The sequence below is a fragment of the Paralichthys olivaceus genome, chromosome 2, assembly GCF_024713975.1.
Source record: "Paralichthys olivaceus isolate ysfri-2021 chromosome 2, ASM2471397v2, whole genome shotgun sequence".
NCBI classification, from domain to species: Eukaryota; Metazoa; Chordata; class Actinopteri; order Pleuronectiformes; family Paralichthyidae; genus Paralichthys; species Paralichthys olivaceus.
In genome coordinates, this window is record NC_091094.1 from 26,001,896 (window position 1) to 26,017,668 (window position 15,773).

The window sequence follows — 15,773 nt, forward strand, 5'->3', positions numbered from 1 at the left end:
CAGTTGTTGCAGATTATTGGGCTATCAGTGCAAAATGTCAAATATTCTCTCACTATATAGCATTTTCATTCAGCCAAAGTTCCAATTTCTATAGCTTAAACCACAAAAATAATATTAAATTAATAAATCCACATGCCTTCAGAGTTAAATTGGTATAATGCTGGTTGTAATGAATCAATGACTCTTCTTCTGTTTATTATACTAAGAAAATGTGTGGCAGCAGAACATTCAGGGCGTATTATGGAAATTAATCAAATAATATCATTAAGGCTTAGCTGTGAACATCACATGTCTGTGATCTCTTACAGGCAACTTATAAAGTATATCATGAATATATGAATTTCATAGTTGCATGCACATGTATCGTACATGTCACTCAGGTATTAAACTAAACTGTTCAATAATCTGTCCATGCAATTTTAATATCAGGTATGCGCAATAATTTAATACCGTATATTTTATGTTTACATTGTACATTACATTACTTTCTGTTTTTATAATTCTGTGTTTCTATTGTATTTTTTTGTATATTTATTACTTTTAAGTGCATTTCCCTTTTGTTGTTGATGTGACATGGGACATTTCCTCACAGTGGGACTAATAAAGGACAATCTTATCTTATCTTATTTTATCTTACACTATATGGACAAAAGTATTGGGCGACACTTCTTAATCATCGAATTCAAGTGTTTCATTCAGTCCCATTGCCATTGATTGGACTAGGCCCATTAGATCCTGTGACGGAAAATCTTCATGCTTTAGCTTATCAAGATATTTTGGTCAATACTATTCTATTCTCCATATTTATAACTATGGATATAGAATGAGATGTCATAGAAGCTCCTGCAGGTGTAATGTGTCCATGCAGTGTCTCTTATCTTCTCTGGATTTTCTCCTCTTAAGCCAGGTGTGTCTGCTGTTTTGCTTTTTTTTTTTTCATCAGTCTATAGTTGAATTTTACATTCATGCAAATGTTATACAGCCATAAACAGTCCCAGCAGCAGCAGCAGCAGCACGTGAGGGCAGCGCCACTGCTCACTTCCTGGACTACAGTCGTTACCATAGCGACGCTAGTTGCGCTGAGAAATCCTAAACTGTGGCGGAAAGTTTCAACACTTCACTCCAGCACATGTCATCCAGAGAAAAGAGTCAGTGACATGAAGAGTTTGACTGACTCAGTGTATTTCTATATGAACTCTTCAAGAAGACAGCACTTTACGTCATATTCAACCTGAAGTCTGCAGCTCGGGAACAACAACATGAGCTGAGAACACGAGGGGAAAAACCTTCAGGTAAAGTCTCATTTAAATATGGAATCATTGATATTAATGATAAAACATACTGATTTGTTTCTATTAAAGCTTCAGGTGACTGTTCCAAAAACGGAATCATTTAATCAGTCTGAATATAATTTTGGGGTATATTTCAAATTCAAATTTTCCTTTATTTACACACAGAACACACAGAAAACTTTGCTCAAACAGAAAACGCATTTCTCCCCATAGAGTACAGCTGTGTGTGTGTGTGTGTGTGTGTGTGTGTGTGTGTGTGTGTCCTCCAGTCAGCGTGTACACACAGACGCATGGGAATGATAATTGTAAGTTATGGGCCTGGCATGAATTAAGAATGTTAACTCATATAACTGTGATATTCAATGTATTTTTTATTTCCCTAGCACAAGACAGTAAGGACGGTGTGGGTCTGGGTTCTATTGTAATGAATTAAAGGTAAGGCACAATCGTGAGACAGTTTTATGAAACATTTTGATAACCTTCTTTAACAACCTTGTGATGTATGTCTGTTTTATAGGACTGTCATGAGGCAGGATATTGACTGTCACTGTTTTTTTTTTCCAGATTGAGGTTTTATTTAGATTATTTATTGGGTACTGTGCAATCCTGGTATAATGGATAAAAGGGATAGTTCCACCCAGAAACGAAAATTCACTCAATATCTACTCACCCCTATGCCGATGGGGGAGTGGGTGAAGTGTTTGAGACCACAAAAAACTTTTGGTGTTTCAGGGGTAAACATTGTGGCAGCCAGATCAAACACAATTAAAGAATTAAAGACATTAGTGACTTATCTTCAGACGGCTAACAACAGAAAAAACCTAACATGCCTCCATACTGCTCGTGTGGTGTCATCCAAGTGTCATGTTATGTTTTTTCTGTTGTTTTATTATGTCTGCGGAAAGACTCACCATTGACTTCAATTTGAGTCGAAATGTTCTCTTCTTTGGCGCTCCTTTTTGCGGTCCTCACTGTGCTCACTTCCTACTGTACAGCATAAAGGTGTCTCCCTGTGTGAGCTACATCCCAACTAGGCTGACATTCAATGTTTCGTTTGATTATTGTTGACTGATATGTCCATGACTTTTTCATGATTTAGTGCTTGCTTAGCCAAAAAAATCAACCCCTTCATTGCCGGTATCCACACAAAAGTAGTCACAACATTCACAGCTTTAAATCTACACAGAGTCTGAAACATCTCACCAACCAAATCTTTTGCACTGCCAGATGAAAATGACTCCAACGACATCAATGCCAAGCACAAATCCATACACTAATCAACCCTCCTGATCTTCAACTCCTCTGCCCACTGCAATGCCGGCAAAATCACCACCAAAACCAAACCTGCTTCCCCAGAAAGCAGAAATCATCACAGAGGGGAAAAGCCAGGACGGCGCCTCCATCCACAGCACGGCAGAAACACAATTCCCCCGACTTAATGACATGTCCATGGCCACTTCAACACTACTCCACGCAAGGCACTGCCTGCCAGCCCCCACGCTCTCCCAACATTCTTCTTCTTCTTCTTTCTTCTTCCTCTTCTTCTTCTTCTTCTTCTTCTTCTACTTCTTCTTCTTTTTCATTGTTCAGTTTATTGGCAGGTGGCAACCAACGTCAAGGTGCATTACCGCCATCTACTGTGTCTTCTTCTTAGTCTTCTTCATGCTTTGTCACAATTTGTATTTGAACCATGCAGTCTATGATTTGAAAAATAGCCTGTGGAGTCTTTTTTGTTAGGATTCTTTGACATCATTGGATGGGTTATCCTTTGATGTAGAACTGTAGAACAAGATTACTTTTGATTACTGAGATGCTATAGGTTATTGGTAGGTAGACTATGGCTGTATTGCTAATGGTCAACACCTAAAACATGTTTTAAAAAGTTTTGCAAGCTCAAACTTAGAAACTCTGCTGTGGTGCTACCAAAACAACTCCTGTGTCTGCTCTTCAAGTTGAGGTGGGTTAAATACCTTTGTATCTTAGGTGGAAACATTGATGATGAATTTCTGGGCAAATCTTCAGGGGGCATTCTGAAGATAGGCATCCAACAACAAAGGTACTTCTGTTGGGAGAATGAAGGGGCCAAGAGGGTGTTTTACATGGAGCAGTTAAGTCAGTAAAGTTTGATTTGGTTTATTGGCGGTTGGCAACCAACGTCAGAAAAGCCAGAAAAGTTATACCCCTATTGTACCGTTGTCAGTAACACCACCCTGGCTGTTCCCCTCAGTGTCTACTGATTTCTACTATCTGGAAAACAGGCAAGGAAATAAAAATTGTTAAAAATGCTTATTGTAAAATTGTAAAAATGCTAATAAGTATGTTAGAGAACGAGAAAAGCTAAAGAGTGAAAATAGTGAAGTATGGAGAAGAAGAACTGAGCTTGGAAAAAGTATTTACCATTGGAATAGGGAGTATGCTCCATTATCTGAAAGAGAAAGTATTGAACAAAATAAGTTAATATGACCTAGTCTTGTCTGTTTACATCAACGACCACTGAAGTTGTGTGTGGTTTCGCGACGACCGCTGATGATGTAATGGCTTCTTGAAGGGCTGTCCCAATTAGTAGGGGGAGATTTCAACCACTACCCCTTGTTACTCTGTTTCAAGGGGCAAGATAACCCTCGAAGAAAAACAAAGGGTAGGGGTAGGGCAAAGAGGTGAAATGGGATTGGGCCTTTGATAGCTCTGATTCACACTCCAACACAATATGTTGGCACCTGCCACTAGACCGAACAATCAAATATAAAACGTACAGCACAGGCTGAGCAAGGAAAAGTAAGCAGATCCAGTAGATGGCAGTAAAGCACCTTGACGTTGGTGGCAACCTGCCAATAAATTGAACATTAGAAGAAGAACAAGGTTATTTTTACGACGTTAAAAACTCTAAAGAATATCTTATGTCTCTATACTGTTTCTATAATACATTAATTTAACACCCTATTTCATCACTGAAAAAAAAGAAAATCCGGTTGAACATGTTCCAGACCCATGTAAACCGATTAATAGTACTTCAAATTAATAAATTATTGTTAAATATCTTAAATTAATAGTGGCTTTTGACTTAGAAATGTTAGTTGCTGAGTTATGAAACTCTTTTTTTCCTTTAACAGTGTTTTTAATGTAAAATATCACAATGGAATCCGATCTCATGGCCAACATGGAGAAAGATATTTGCAGTTCACAGCCAGACTGTGAAGAAGTTTCAGTAAAAGAACAGGAAGGTTTGTCATCCATGGATCAGCAGTTGGGAAATAGGTCAAGTTCAAGTGAGGATGTCGCATTACAGAGAGATGGCTGCTCATATTACACCACATGGACAGTTAACATTGCTCTTGCTGTTCCAAGAGGTGAGTTTTTCGCACAAAAGCATCTGAAACATTAACATTAGCTCAAGTGCTCAAACTGCTCAACGTGCTCTTACTGAAAGTTGTAAGATGAATTGATGTGGGATTTGCAGTGTGCTGAAGTGTGCTACAGTCTACCGTGACAAACAACAAATGTATTTCTTCATTTGTCTCATTCACAAACACTTGTCCCTGTTTAGAGGAAGAAGCTGCAGTTCCTACAAAGACCAAGAAAACAGAAAGTAAACGCTCATCTGCCGTTTCAGTCAAAGCCCACAAAGCTCAGAGCTGCTATCATATTGAATACAAGCTGTTGCCAGGGGACACAGAGACCACCAAATTGGACCTAGTAGTGTTTGGCCCAGGAGCAAAACTGTACAAAGATGATGAGTCCAAGGTAACTTTGCATGTGTCTTTGTTTTTCGGTATGTGTGTCCTGAATGAAGAATTCATGATCATCCTGAATGTATGGAGCCACGTCAGCTGTAGTTACAGTAACAGGAATTATTACTGTTATCTTCTCTGGTAGCAAACACACTTGACCCTGCTACATCCCACTGCTGAATAACATTTAGACGAATGCCTTGAGGGTAACAAGTAAATGTATGAAATTTGAAACAGATTCTGATAACCTGGTATGAAGGAGATCAGATGTGGGTCAGTTGGAGCCACAGTTTCAACATCAGAGTCAACAGGGACGCGTTGATCAGTCTTCTTCCTTATAAGATCCCTGTGAAGATATGGAACGCTATGTACAGACTGTCCAGCTTTCAGGCCCGCTCTGAGAGTCAGAAATTATTTAGATTTCCAAAGGGTTGGCCTGAGGATGCATCAGACACATGTGGTAAGCATAACTTTCAACTTGCCAAACCTTAAATGTATATTGTGTTTTATTTTTATGTTTTTATTGAAATCTATGTTGTATTCTACGTTCTAAGATGACATCAAGACCATGGTATCCCAGCTGACACCTAAAAAAAAAATTGGCGATATATGGTTGGATTCAAATTTGGATGTGGGCTCGGAAAAAGGTAAATTGACTTGTGCCGGTATCCACACAAAAGTGGTCACAACATTCACAGCTTTAAATCTACACAGAGTCTGAAACATCTCACCAACCAGATCTTTTGCAACTTTTAATTCAGAATAAACTGCCCTCACCATGATATTTTGTAACCATTTTGAACAGAAAAGAAGTCGGCTCTACAAGCGACACCAAGTTTTCAAAAACACAATACTGATGCTTGTGACCTTGGGGAGATGGGAAACAGCGGCGCAACATCAGTTGAAGTCAGTCCCCTTCGGTTTCTGGCAGGTGAGTCAACTTTTTTCAATTTTTTCATAAAAAAACATTAAAACAGTGGTTTCCAAACTCCTAGACATGTGACCCCTTTAAACAAAGCAACGTGTTGCAACCCCTCATTATCACTTTCATATGTCTCCTGGTTATAGTCAGTTTAACTTCAGAGTCACTTTTTAAGGTGAAACTCCCCCCCACACATTGTTTACATGCTAAAAACATGCTTTGGGGGGATAAGGGTGTAAAGTAATTGAATTATAGTCATAGGATGGCCAAATGCATTTGTCTTGTGATTCCAAGACTGTTATTCTCTGTTGGATAAAAGGGAAAAAGGCATTTAAATAAGACATGGAGTATACCAATGTTATCTCACCAGTATAAATTGTCAAGTGTGCAGGATTACAAATGGTACTTGGAGGTTTTCCATATTTGCCGCCTGTGCACTGTCACTTTCATTTTCTGTGTTGCTCCTCAACTTTCAATATTTAAATATGAAGATACATTTTACAACAAAGGGAACAAAATATTTAGACCTCATTTGGAGACAAATCTTGAAAAATATTTGACTGAAAGGTAAAATGTGAACGTTGGAGGATAAATCACTATCAAAGTCATGATGCTGTGGAGATTTTGAATATCTGTGCCAATTTCCAAAGAATTCCAAACATTTGCCATGGATATTGAAAACTGGTATTTCAATCTGGCCCAAGTAGAGAACCATACTCTGTTACGACCTACCATAAATAAACAATGCCAAAGAAGACCGAAAGTCTTGAAATATCCGGCACTGTTTCCTTTATAGTTAGTTTTTTCTCTGGGTGCCAGGTGAGACCTCAGTGACTGAACGCTTCCAAGTTTGCTCATCTGGTTTATGTGAGGTCATGTGCAACATCTCCCTGGACGGACCTCTATTATCCAACCAACTTAAAGCTGAACTCAATCCAATGGTCATCACCATTTTGTCAGCCACCTCAATGCCTTCATCCCCAGTCCCTCTCCATGTCCTACAGGTGGGATTTGTATTGAATTACATTTTTGTCATATATATTTATTTCTCATTCATTGTTTAGCTTTTCTGATGAGAGGCAATTTGCGTTACAATCTTTAACATTGAGTACAGTGATTTGATAGAAGTTGATATGTGGTTCATTCCTTCTCCTAGGAAAAGTGCATGCCTGTCTATTGCCAGTATAAGTTCCATAACTTGAGCATGCACAGAACAAACTATCACAAGCATGAGACTAACATCTACTTCAGAGATGTGAATGTGATCCTGACTGGCTTGATGAATCCACAAGAGCTCCAAGACTTCTTTGCCACTCCGTCTCTGCAGATAGAGGTTCATGATCGTGACAGGAAGGCGGAGGAAAGACAGAAACCTCCAGTAACGTGTGACACAGGGTCAGACGATGACATGCACAGCAATGCATCACCGTTTGATCATAAAATTCACACCTATGGCATCGCAAACCTAAACCTGTCTGAGTTGCTGCTTGGGAAGAAAAGTCTAAAGGTGGACTTACCAATCAAATGTGGCCCTCTGCCTCCAAAGCTGGACAGAAAGAGAAGTAGAAGGAACAGCAAGATGACAGATACAGCTGCCAGCAGAGATCCCATGCCACAGGCTGATTACTATGATGTTAATTCTCAACTCAAGGTCAAAGTTGAGATGGCTTGCCCACTGACGACGGATGATGGCATGGAGTTCTACAGTGGTCCATTTAGCCGTATTGTATACCTCTTTGATTACAACAACTTCTCAGTTATTATCAAGCTGAGATCAGAGATCCTCAGAATCAATGCATCGGCCTTCCATCTGGACTCACTCTCATTGGAAAGTAGAGGGAGAGCTCTATCAAATAAGGAAGGCCCAATGAATTTAAAGCATGATGAGAGCACAGATCTGGATTTTGTTACAGGATTTCATGTGCAAGATAAGAGGAAACACATCTTAGTTCTTGAAGGGCTGAAACATAAAGCAGTGAGGAGACTTTGGGAGGCTGTTCCTATGAAGTAAGACCATGAACACTATCTTGCCCTTACAGCTTGTGTTAACAATTTTCAGCTGTGCTGTCCATTAGGACTGACTGTTTAAATTCCATTCTGAGACCTTCAGTTTGTGTGGTGTTTTGTAGGTTAAGTGGGACTGAAGCGGAGCAGGTGATCGTCCTCTATAATTCAAACCTGTGTTTCTTCAAGCGCATCTATGACTCATTAGATGTGAGTTTAAGTCCCATCCAGCTACGTGAGTCACTGCAGAGCATCATGATACAGCCTCTGATCTACATCAGGGGAAAGTTACCCCAACCCTGCTTCCAGGCTTTGTCAAGGTACTCATGAGATTATGATTACATTTCAGGACCATGCCAGTGATTATTATACATCATTTAGTACAATTCAAGAATATTAAAATAAGAAAAGGATTGTCAATTGAATTGGCCCCATGATGGCAGCAGGATAAGCTGTAGAAACAACACAGACATAGTATAGTATAGTCCATAGACATAATATTGATTGATAGAATTTAAGATTAAACCTTTGACCTTTGAGTTGAGATTGTTTTGGTTTATGAACAGCAGATATTTGAGAATGGTTGTAAAATAAACATCGGCACACAATATACTATACTATATTAGGCTATACTATACTATACTATGCTATACTATCATACTATATTATAACAACACAGCTAGTTAACCTTGGATCGAAACCATCATAAAACCCTTGGGCAGCTAAAACTTGTATCCTTTGAGCTCTTGTTTGTATCTATTGGTTGGAAGAACACACATGCGTATATGCTTGCATAAAATGTATGATCAATTACATAACATTATTATTTCATTATTATTTTTTCTAGGTTAAGCCAGCTGTGTCAAGTAAGGCTCCTCAAAGATGCGGTACAGTACGACCTCTTCCCCTCAGCTGACATGATTGTCAGCATGAGCAGGGAATATGGCACATCTGCTGAGCAGTGGGAGCAACAAGCCAGTGCATACACTATGATGGACTTGCCCACTCACCCTGTCAGGATGAAAACACATGCGGCTCTCGACGCATGCAACAGAGAATATATCAGATGGAAACACAACAGGCAACAGACGCCAGCCGAGCCCTCCAGGGACTTTATCCAGGTCTGCAGGCCTCAGTAGAGTAAATAGAGCAGAATGTGATTCATCAACAGAGTTACTCAAGTGTTTAAATTTATTCCAGGAAAATATTCAAAGTGTGCAAGACCAAAGTGAGCAGTTGCAGAAGCCACAGGCTGCTGCATTAACGTTGGATCTGGCTGCAACCATGCCAGTACACAACTACAGCATCCAGACCTTCAATTCAAATGTGCAAGCCAGGGAGCTGCTCCTCAGAGAGCTGGCTAAGGTATAGTAAGAAAATATCTACAGTACTGTTTTATACATTTACAGTGCATCTCAGTATATCACAGTATTTCTTGGTGTAAAACTTAAAAAAGAGGTTTAATTTCTTGTATGTTCCTGTTAAAGTTTTCTTCAACTCACAAAATCTACACAAACCTTGTAAAGTGGATATCATAACGGTGTTTAGTCGCATTCACGACAAATCAAGAATAATTTACAAGACAGTGAATTTCTTTGCAAACAACTATGGACTGTAATAGATTTGCTTATTGGTTAACATCCATAAGCAGTGAAAGAAAAGAGTGAAGACATTACAGTCAGCGTACCTTTAAACTATACACTATATAAATCAGCTGATTATGTGTAATGTGGAAGAGTCAATGTGCAAGCAACACATGGGGAATTATCAACTGCTTCTGCAGTTCCCTCAGCTTTACAGGAGACTGTTTGCATCATTCAACTCAATATTTTTGTTTCACAGCCTGCAAATGAATTCTGATACTTGTAGCTAACTAGCTTAGCTGTGATTTACATAGTGGATCTGATAGGCGCTTAAGAGTCAAGCTATTTGCCTGAAGACAGATCAAAACAGAGCCTAAGGGGGGAAAAAAACCCCACCTCAAATGAGTGATACTGCTGATTTGTACCTGCTGGATGTGTAAATATGCAAATGCTTGCTAAAATGTTAATTATGACAAATTATTTATAGCTGGTTCAACTGTACTCATGTGGTCAAAATCAGTTACTGCTGCTTTTAACTGCAATACCACACTATGATTATGTAACATAAGTATGAATGAGAACAGGAGAGTCCACTAATACAGCACATGTTTGGGTCAGATGTAAATGGATGGAACCCAGTGCTTCCCTGCCTGAAGGAAGGATGGATACATCCAATAAACTCAGCCTGTATTCATAAATTGTCAAATAGACAGTAAACATTTGTATATGAACAATAATTTTAGTGAAGGAGACAGGGTTTATGACATGTATTGCAATCAGCCACACCTCCCTTTTGGGGAGATGTCATGTTGTCCATCTTCATATACAGACTGGGACGCACAAAAAAATCAACTGACATGTTTTTCTCTGGTGATGACTTCAGGTGCCGGGCCGAAGGTTTACCTACAGTCTGGGGTATCACAGTGCTACAGTGGAAACTGGAGACACGACTCCTAAAAATGACTCTGGCTCTGCTGCTGCCTCTACGGCCTGGTTGACAAATCTGAGCGGGGACAGGTCCAGGGTGCACCCCAGACATCCAGATGAGGCTCGTGTGGAAGAGCTGAGGAAGGTGATGTCACTCTTCATCATCCAGCAGTGTGGGGTTTCACAGGAACAGGAATGCTCAGTTTATTGACATTCGCATGAAATTCACCAGAGATACAATTTCTTCACTGTTTACCTACTTGTCCTTCTTTCTCTGTGACCAGTATGTTTAGGCCAGGATAGAATAGCATATAACATGACATGACTAACCGTATTAGCTTCAGCTGTCCTGCCCCTGAAATAATTCATTGTCCTAGTGGCAGTTAAAATATCATTGAAAAAGAATTTGAAGCATCCGAATAGTCTCAGGAGGTGTCAAGTGATAGTGTATGTTTTTACTAGAGCGTTACATTGATAATACTGTCCACTGTGTTTCCAGCCGTGGATAGAGAACATCCTTCATGCCAACACACTGAAGCCGATACTTTCACGGGACAGATGGGTGTGGAGCCAGCGCCATGAGGACTTTCAGCTCTACAGCAAACCTCCAGCAGTGGTGCCTCTAGAAATCTTTCACAGGGGTGGCAAGATGGGGCCACTGAAGATTTTGGGACAGCAAAAGCCTTAACTGAATTTCAGGAATTCTATTACACTGTTGTAATACAGTATATAGGCTATTTGGAAACTATGGCAAAGAAATAAGGAATCACCTACTGATATACTTGGTTTCTTATGATACATTAAACTAATCTGATGTGATTGGACTAATAATAGTAGAGTTAACATTTCGAGTTCCACAAATAGGCTTGTTGTCTTGTACCGTAAAAAACAATTATACAGTAGAGAGTAGAGTACATTTATTGCAAGGAACAAAACATTTACTGGAAACAAGCCGACTCAAGTTTAAAAACTCCAATTATGTTCAATACAGCTTATGTTCAATACAGCTATATTTGACTGTTGCTGCAGAGTTTTGTAAATGAATAATATGTTATATACAGTATACACAAAAAAGCATTACCATGGCAAATGTACATTTTTATCCCTTTATAAATGTAATTTCTTTTATCTCATTGTTTTTGCCTGCTTGCAGATGCAGACAGAAATACTCATACCTTGATCAGGCTAAGATACAGTTTTATTTGCCTGTTGCTGTGTTTTTTGGCAAACACATCCACAAAATCATCAAGATTTAAGGCCCTAGCCTTTCTCGACTCTACACCCCCAAATTGCCCAATCGCTTGTCAGTATTTCTCAAGACTGTCTCGATTAACTATAGCGCAGATGGGCTCACATGGTCCAGGATCAGTTTGAACAGCTGCTTTTGCTGAGTCATGCCTCACTTCTGTGACCATTGTTGCCTATTCCTGGTCCGCTGCTGTCTGATGTCCCTCATTGTCATTGTGCTTTGTTTCTGATGCGGTCTGTGCATGTGCATCCTTGTCACGCTCTGCCTGTTCCTCTGCATCCTCCTCCTCCTCACTCACCCTCAGCTGCTGCTCCCCAGTCGGCTCTGTCTCTACTCTTCTAATTTCCTTCTTAAAATAAGAAGATATGTCTGTGGACTTTCTCTTCATTGTCTGCAAATTGTCATAACGCAGCACAATGACTAATCATAGAGAGCAAGCCAACTCTATCTTTAACATAAGTTCACAGTGCACTAAGGGAAAGTAACAGTAGTCTGTACAGCTATCTCTGCTCGAGTACTTAGTATAACTTTGACAACAACAAAACGACTGCAAGTTACGCCAGGAGTCTTAGTTAAATCAAATCAAATTTTATTTGTACAGCCCAAATTCACAAAACACAGTTTGCCTCAGAGGGCTTTACAATCTGTACAGGGAGTGACACCCTCTGTCCTTAGACCCTCGGTTCGAGTGAGGAACAACTTGCCCACAAAAAAAACCCTTTGAACAGGGAAAAGAAGGTGGAAGAAACCTCAGGGAGCCACAGAGGAGGGATCCCTCTCCCAGGATGGACAGACATGCAATGGATGTCACGTGTACAGAACAAAGCAACAGAAACATATTGTACAATTACAATGAAAGACAATGATGACAGTAGCAGTGGTTAGCAGTGGTGGTAATATCTATAGTGGTGGGTTATAACAATGCTACAATAGTATACAAGTTAATATTAATCACAGAATTATGAATAATAATAACAACAAGAGTGGATGTCAGGCAGGGCAATGGCGGTAGTGGGAACCACGATCCATGACCTAGGAGCAGCCATGATCCATGAGAACCTGCTGGACGAGAGAGCACAGAAACTCCGGGGAAGAAGTTTAGTTAGTAACATGCATTAATGAGACATGTATGTTTAGAGATGGTGATGATAATAGAGAGAGAGAGAGGGGGGGGGGGGGGGGGGGGGGGGGGGGGGGGGGGGGGTAGTAGTCTAGTCCTATAGCAGCATAACTAAGGGATGACCTGAGCCAGCCCTAACTATAAGCTCTATCAAAAAGGAAAGTTTAAGTCTACTCTAAGAAGTGTTGACCGTGTCTGCCTCCCGAACCCAAAAAGGTAATTAAGATGTGTAATAGTGTTACTTCAAAAAATACCAACATATAAACTCACTCACACACACACAAGCTCCCTGAAGAGGTTAAGATGTGAAATATATGAGAATATACATCTTAATCAGTTTTAGCTAACCTGAGATCAAAGTTGAGGTTTACAGAACACTGTGGAATACTGTGACCTTACATTACCAGTCCAGCATACCAGCACCATAACTCACTTTGACACGTCAAAAAACAAGGCAAAAAGTCTATATACCAGCACCAGCTAACATTGGCTAGGTAACGCAATATGACATGTCAATCAAGCGTCACAGTTTATTGAATACATACCCCCCCCCCTTGGTTTTACTTAAGAATGACTTACTTACCCACTAATAGTCTGAAGTCCAGGCTTGGTATCAGTCAGTTTACAAAGAGAAATCCATCAATGGAGAGGGAGAGAAATGTATCCACTAACAGCTGCCTCAATATAACAGAAAGTCGTGAGCCACATGGTGTTACTTACTGCAGGCCACATGACAGACTCTGAAGCATGGCTGCAAAAACCAAGTGCCAAATTTACCCGAGAATTAAACTTGAATAAATGTATTACGTTAAAATAAAGTGGCAAGAGGCTTATTTACTTCCACTTTAATTAAGTCCTAAAGGTAAACCACAGATTTTATTACCTTACTTCAGTATCAATGGATGATACTGTAGAACCCAGCAGGTTGTCAGACAAAAATAAAAGGCAGTAAATGGAGCTAGTTAAAGAAAACCACAACACAGCATTTAAAAAAGATTTTAATCTTTCACAGCAGAGTGCAACATCTTTATCTTATTTTCAAAACTCGATTCTCCTTTTAGCCCTGTGTCATGGAAGTATTTTTCTTTGGTGCAGTGTTCCATCAGGCTAAGAAAGGACAAATCCTACGCTTTTCTTTCAAACGCCATGATCAAAAACATTCATTTATATAACAGCTGCTTATGAAGAAATAATCTAGACTAAGAGGATGTTATGTCTGGTTATATGTGATTTGTTAGATATGGTTATTTGCGTTTTCTCAGTTGGTTTGAATAGAGGTTGCTAATTTAAAACAAATCTGTGATATGATAATTTAATGTAATTATTAATATATTCACTGCCCCATCACAAAACACATATCAACACAATACAATTCATGCAGTAAGGTAATAAGACTGAAAATCATCAGGCAGGACAAGATATTAACTGAGGCTAAAGCTTAGACAAGTCGTGACAGCTTATCTTCAGCTGTGACAAACTAAGCTAAGCACTTGGTAGTCCCCAGTGGATGCTGTTGGTACATGATCGATACAAACTGCTTGTGTGGAATTTCATTTTCATTTGTGAGAAACCTAAGCCCGTCTGACACAAATGTCGAGCTACTACCACGAATGCACTGAATATTCCAGTTCAGCAGCATCCAAGAGGAGATTTTTTCCTACAACAGTCTGGGCTGTAAACTTTTCAAAGGTTATATTGATCTGTTTTGATTGAAGCTCCAGATGGAGGATATTTGAGAGAGTATCAGTCACACTCCCACACCACACTGGAGAAAACATTTCAACAGGGAAGAACCTCCAACTGAATTATCTGCAAATAATGTGTCCTGTTGTGTCTGCCCAACCTTCCACTGCAGTAAAATCATTCTCAGGCCTGTTGAGTTCATTAGTTCTAAGAACATTTCAGTATAAACTCGATTTAGTTCTTTAATCCATGGATGTGCTGTTGCTCCTCAGGAGAGTCTCTTAAAGCAGCCAGAGCTCAGTTGAGTCGCTGGCTGAGGAAGCTGCGTCCTGGCAGAGGCACACCAGACAGCGGCCCCGTCCCAGAATTCAATTGTCACATGGGAGGAAACTCGGAGAAAATTCAGGATATACAGAAAGATGAGCCTATGAAGTATTCACTGAGAAAAGCAGGCCAGATGGTGACGGTGAAGTATTAGGGAGTTTTAGATAAAGCAGATGGCACGATGAACACACAACTACAAGTCCCAGGACCATTAGGACAACAGCTCATTTTCTAATGTGTTAGTCTGTCTTAATTATTTGAAATGCTGTCTATGTAAAATGATATCTAGAAATCTGTAGGTTATTCAGTTTTGCCCATATTCAGGAATAGGTCGCACGGTTGAGGGATTTTAATGAGGTGACATTTTCTTGGATAAGACCAAACTTGCTTTGGACAGTAAAATATTCTGAGATGGAAAACTTCAGACCAGTTTTTCTGTTATTTAAAAAAAAAGAACAGCAATGCAAATCATTCAGGGAATTTTTATTATATAGTTAATATAACTAGTTCAGGTGAAGAGAAGGTAAAGTGGAGATTTAACTCAGGGGTCCTGCTCTTAGCTCATCGATCCAGTGATATCTATGGATTCTGTAAGGATGTCAATTAGGTCTCTACTTCTATAACTTTAAGGCTCTTTATGGAAAACAGTCCAGGAGTCAAAATGTGCCGTGTTCTTCATCATTTCACTGTTATGCTGATATGATACATATTTCTACATTAGTGTTTAGTAAGTGTTTAATTTAACTACCACACAGGAAATCTGAGGTCTGGCTGTATTCATGTGTATAAAAACTGGAGCCACTGCAGGGAAAGTGGAAAGCTTGGGGGTGTGATAGGGAACCTCAGCAGCTGAATTTTGCCTGTAGTGGGTTAATCTTTCAATAAACATTGTGTTTTTGTTTGTCCAAGATTTTAAAAGATTTATTCTGCGCAATAACAGA

General features: G+C 39.6%; 1 protein-coding gene across 2 annotated transcripts; it reads left to right on the forward strand.

The window, feature by feature from the left end:
- The first annotated feature begins 1,630 nt into the window (after positions 1-1,630).
- cfap92 (cilia and flagella associated protein 92 (putative)) lies at positions 1,631-11,276 on the forward strand. 2 transcript variants are annotated; one of them, XM_069513429.1, is made up of 13 exons: positions 1,631-1,727; positions 4,403-4,639; positions 4,837-5,033; positions 5,258-5,480; positions 5,575-5,667; positions 5,826-5,951; positions 6,762-6,946; positions 7,099-7,949; positions 8,072-8,266; positions 8,794-9,067; positions 9,147-9,311; positions 10,413-10,601; positions 10,956-11,276. In XM_069513429.1, the coding sequence occupies exons 2-13, from the start codon at positions 4,426-4,428 to the stop codon at positions 11,142-11,144; spliced, it is 2,901 nt and encodes a 966-aa protein (XP_069369530.1). In that variant the 5' UTR covers positions 1,631-1,727; positions 4,403-4,425; the 3' UTR covers positions 11,145-11,276. The 2 variants fall into 2 exon arrangements, with proteins under 2 accessions (XP_069369530.1, XP_019942022.2); XM_020086463.2 differs by lacking the exon at positions 1,631-1,727 and adding an exon at positions 3,111-3,249.
- The last annotated feature ends 4,497 nt before the right edge of the window (positions 11,277-15,773 follow it).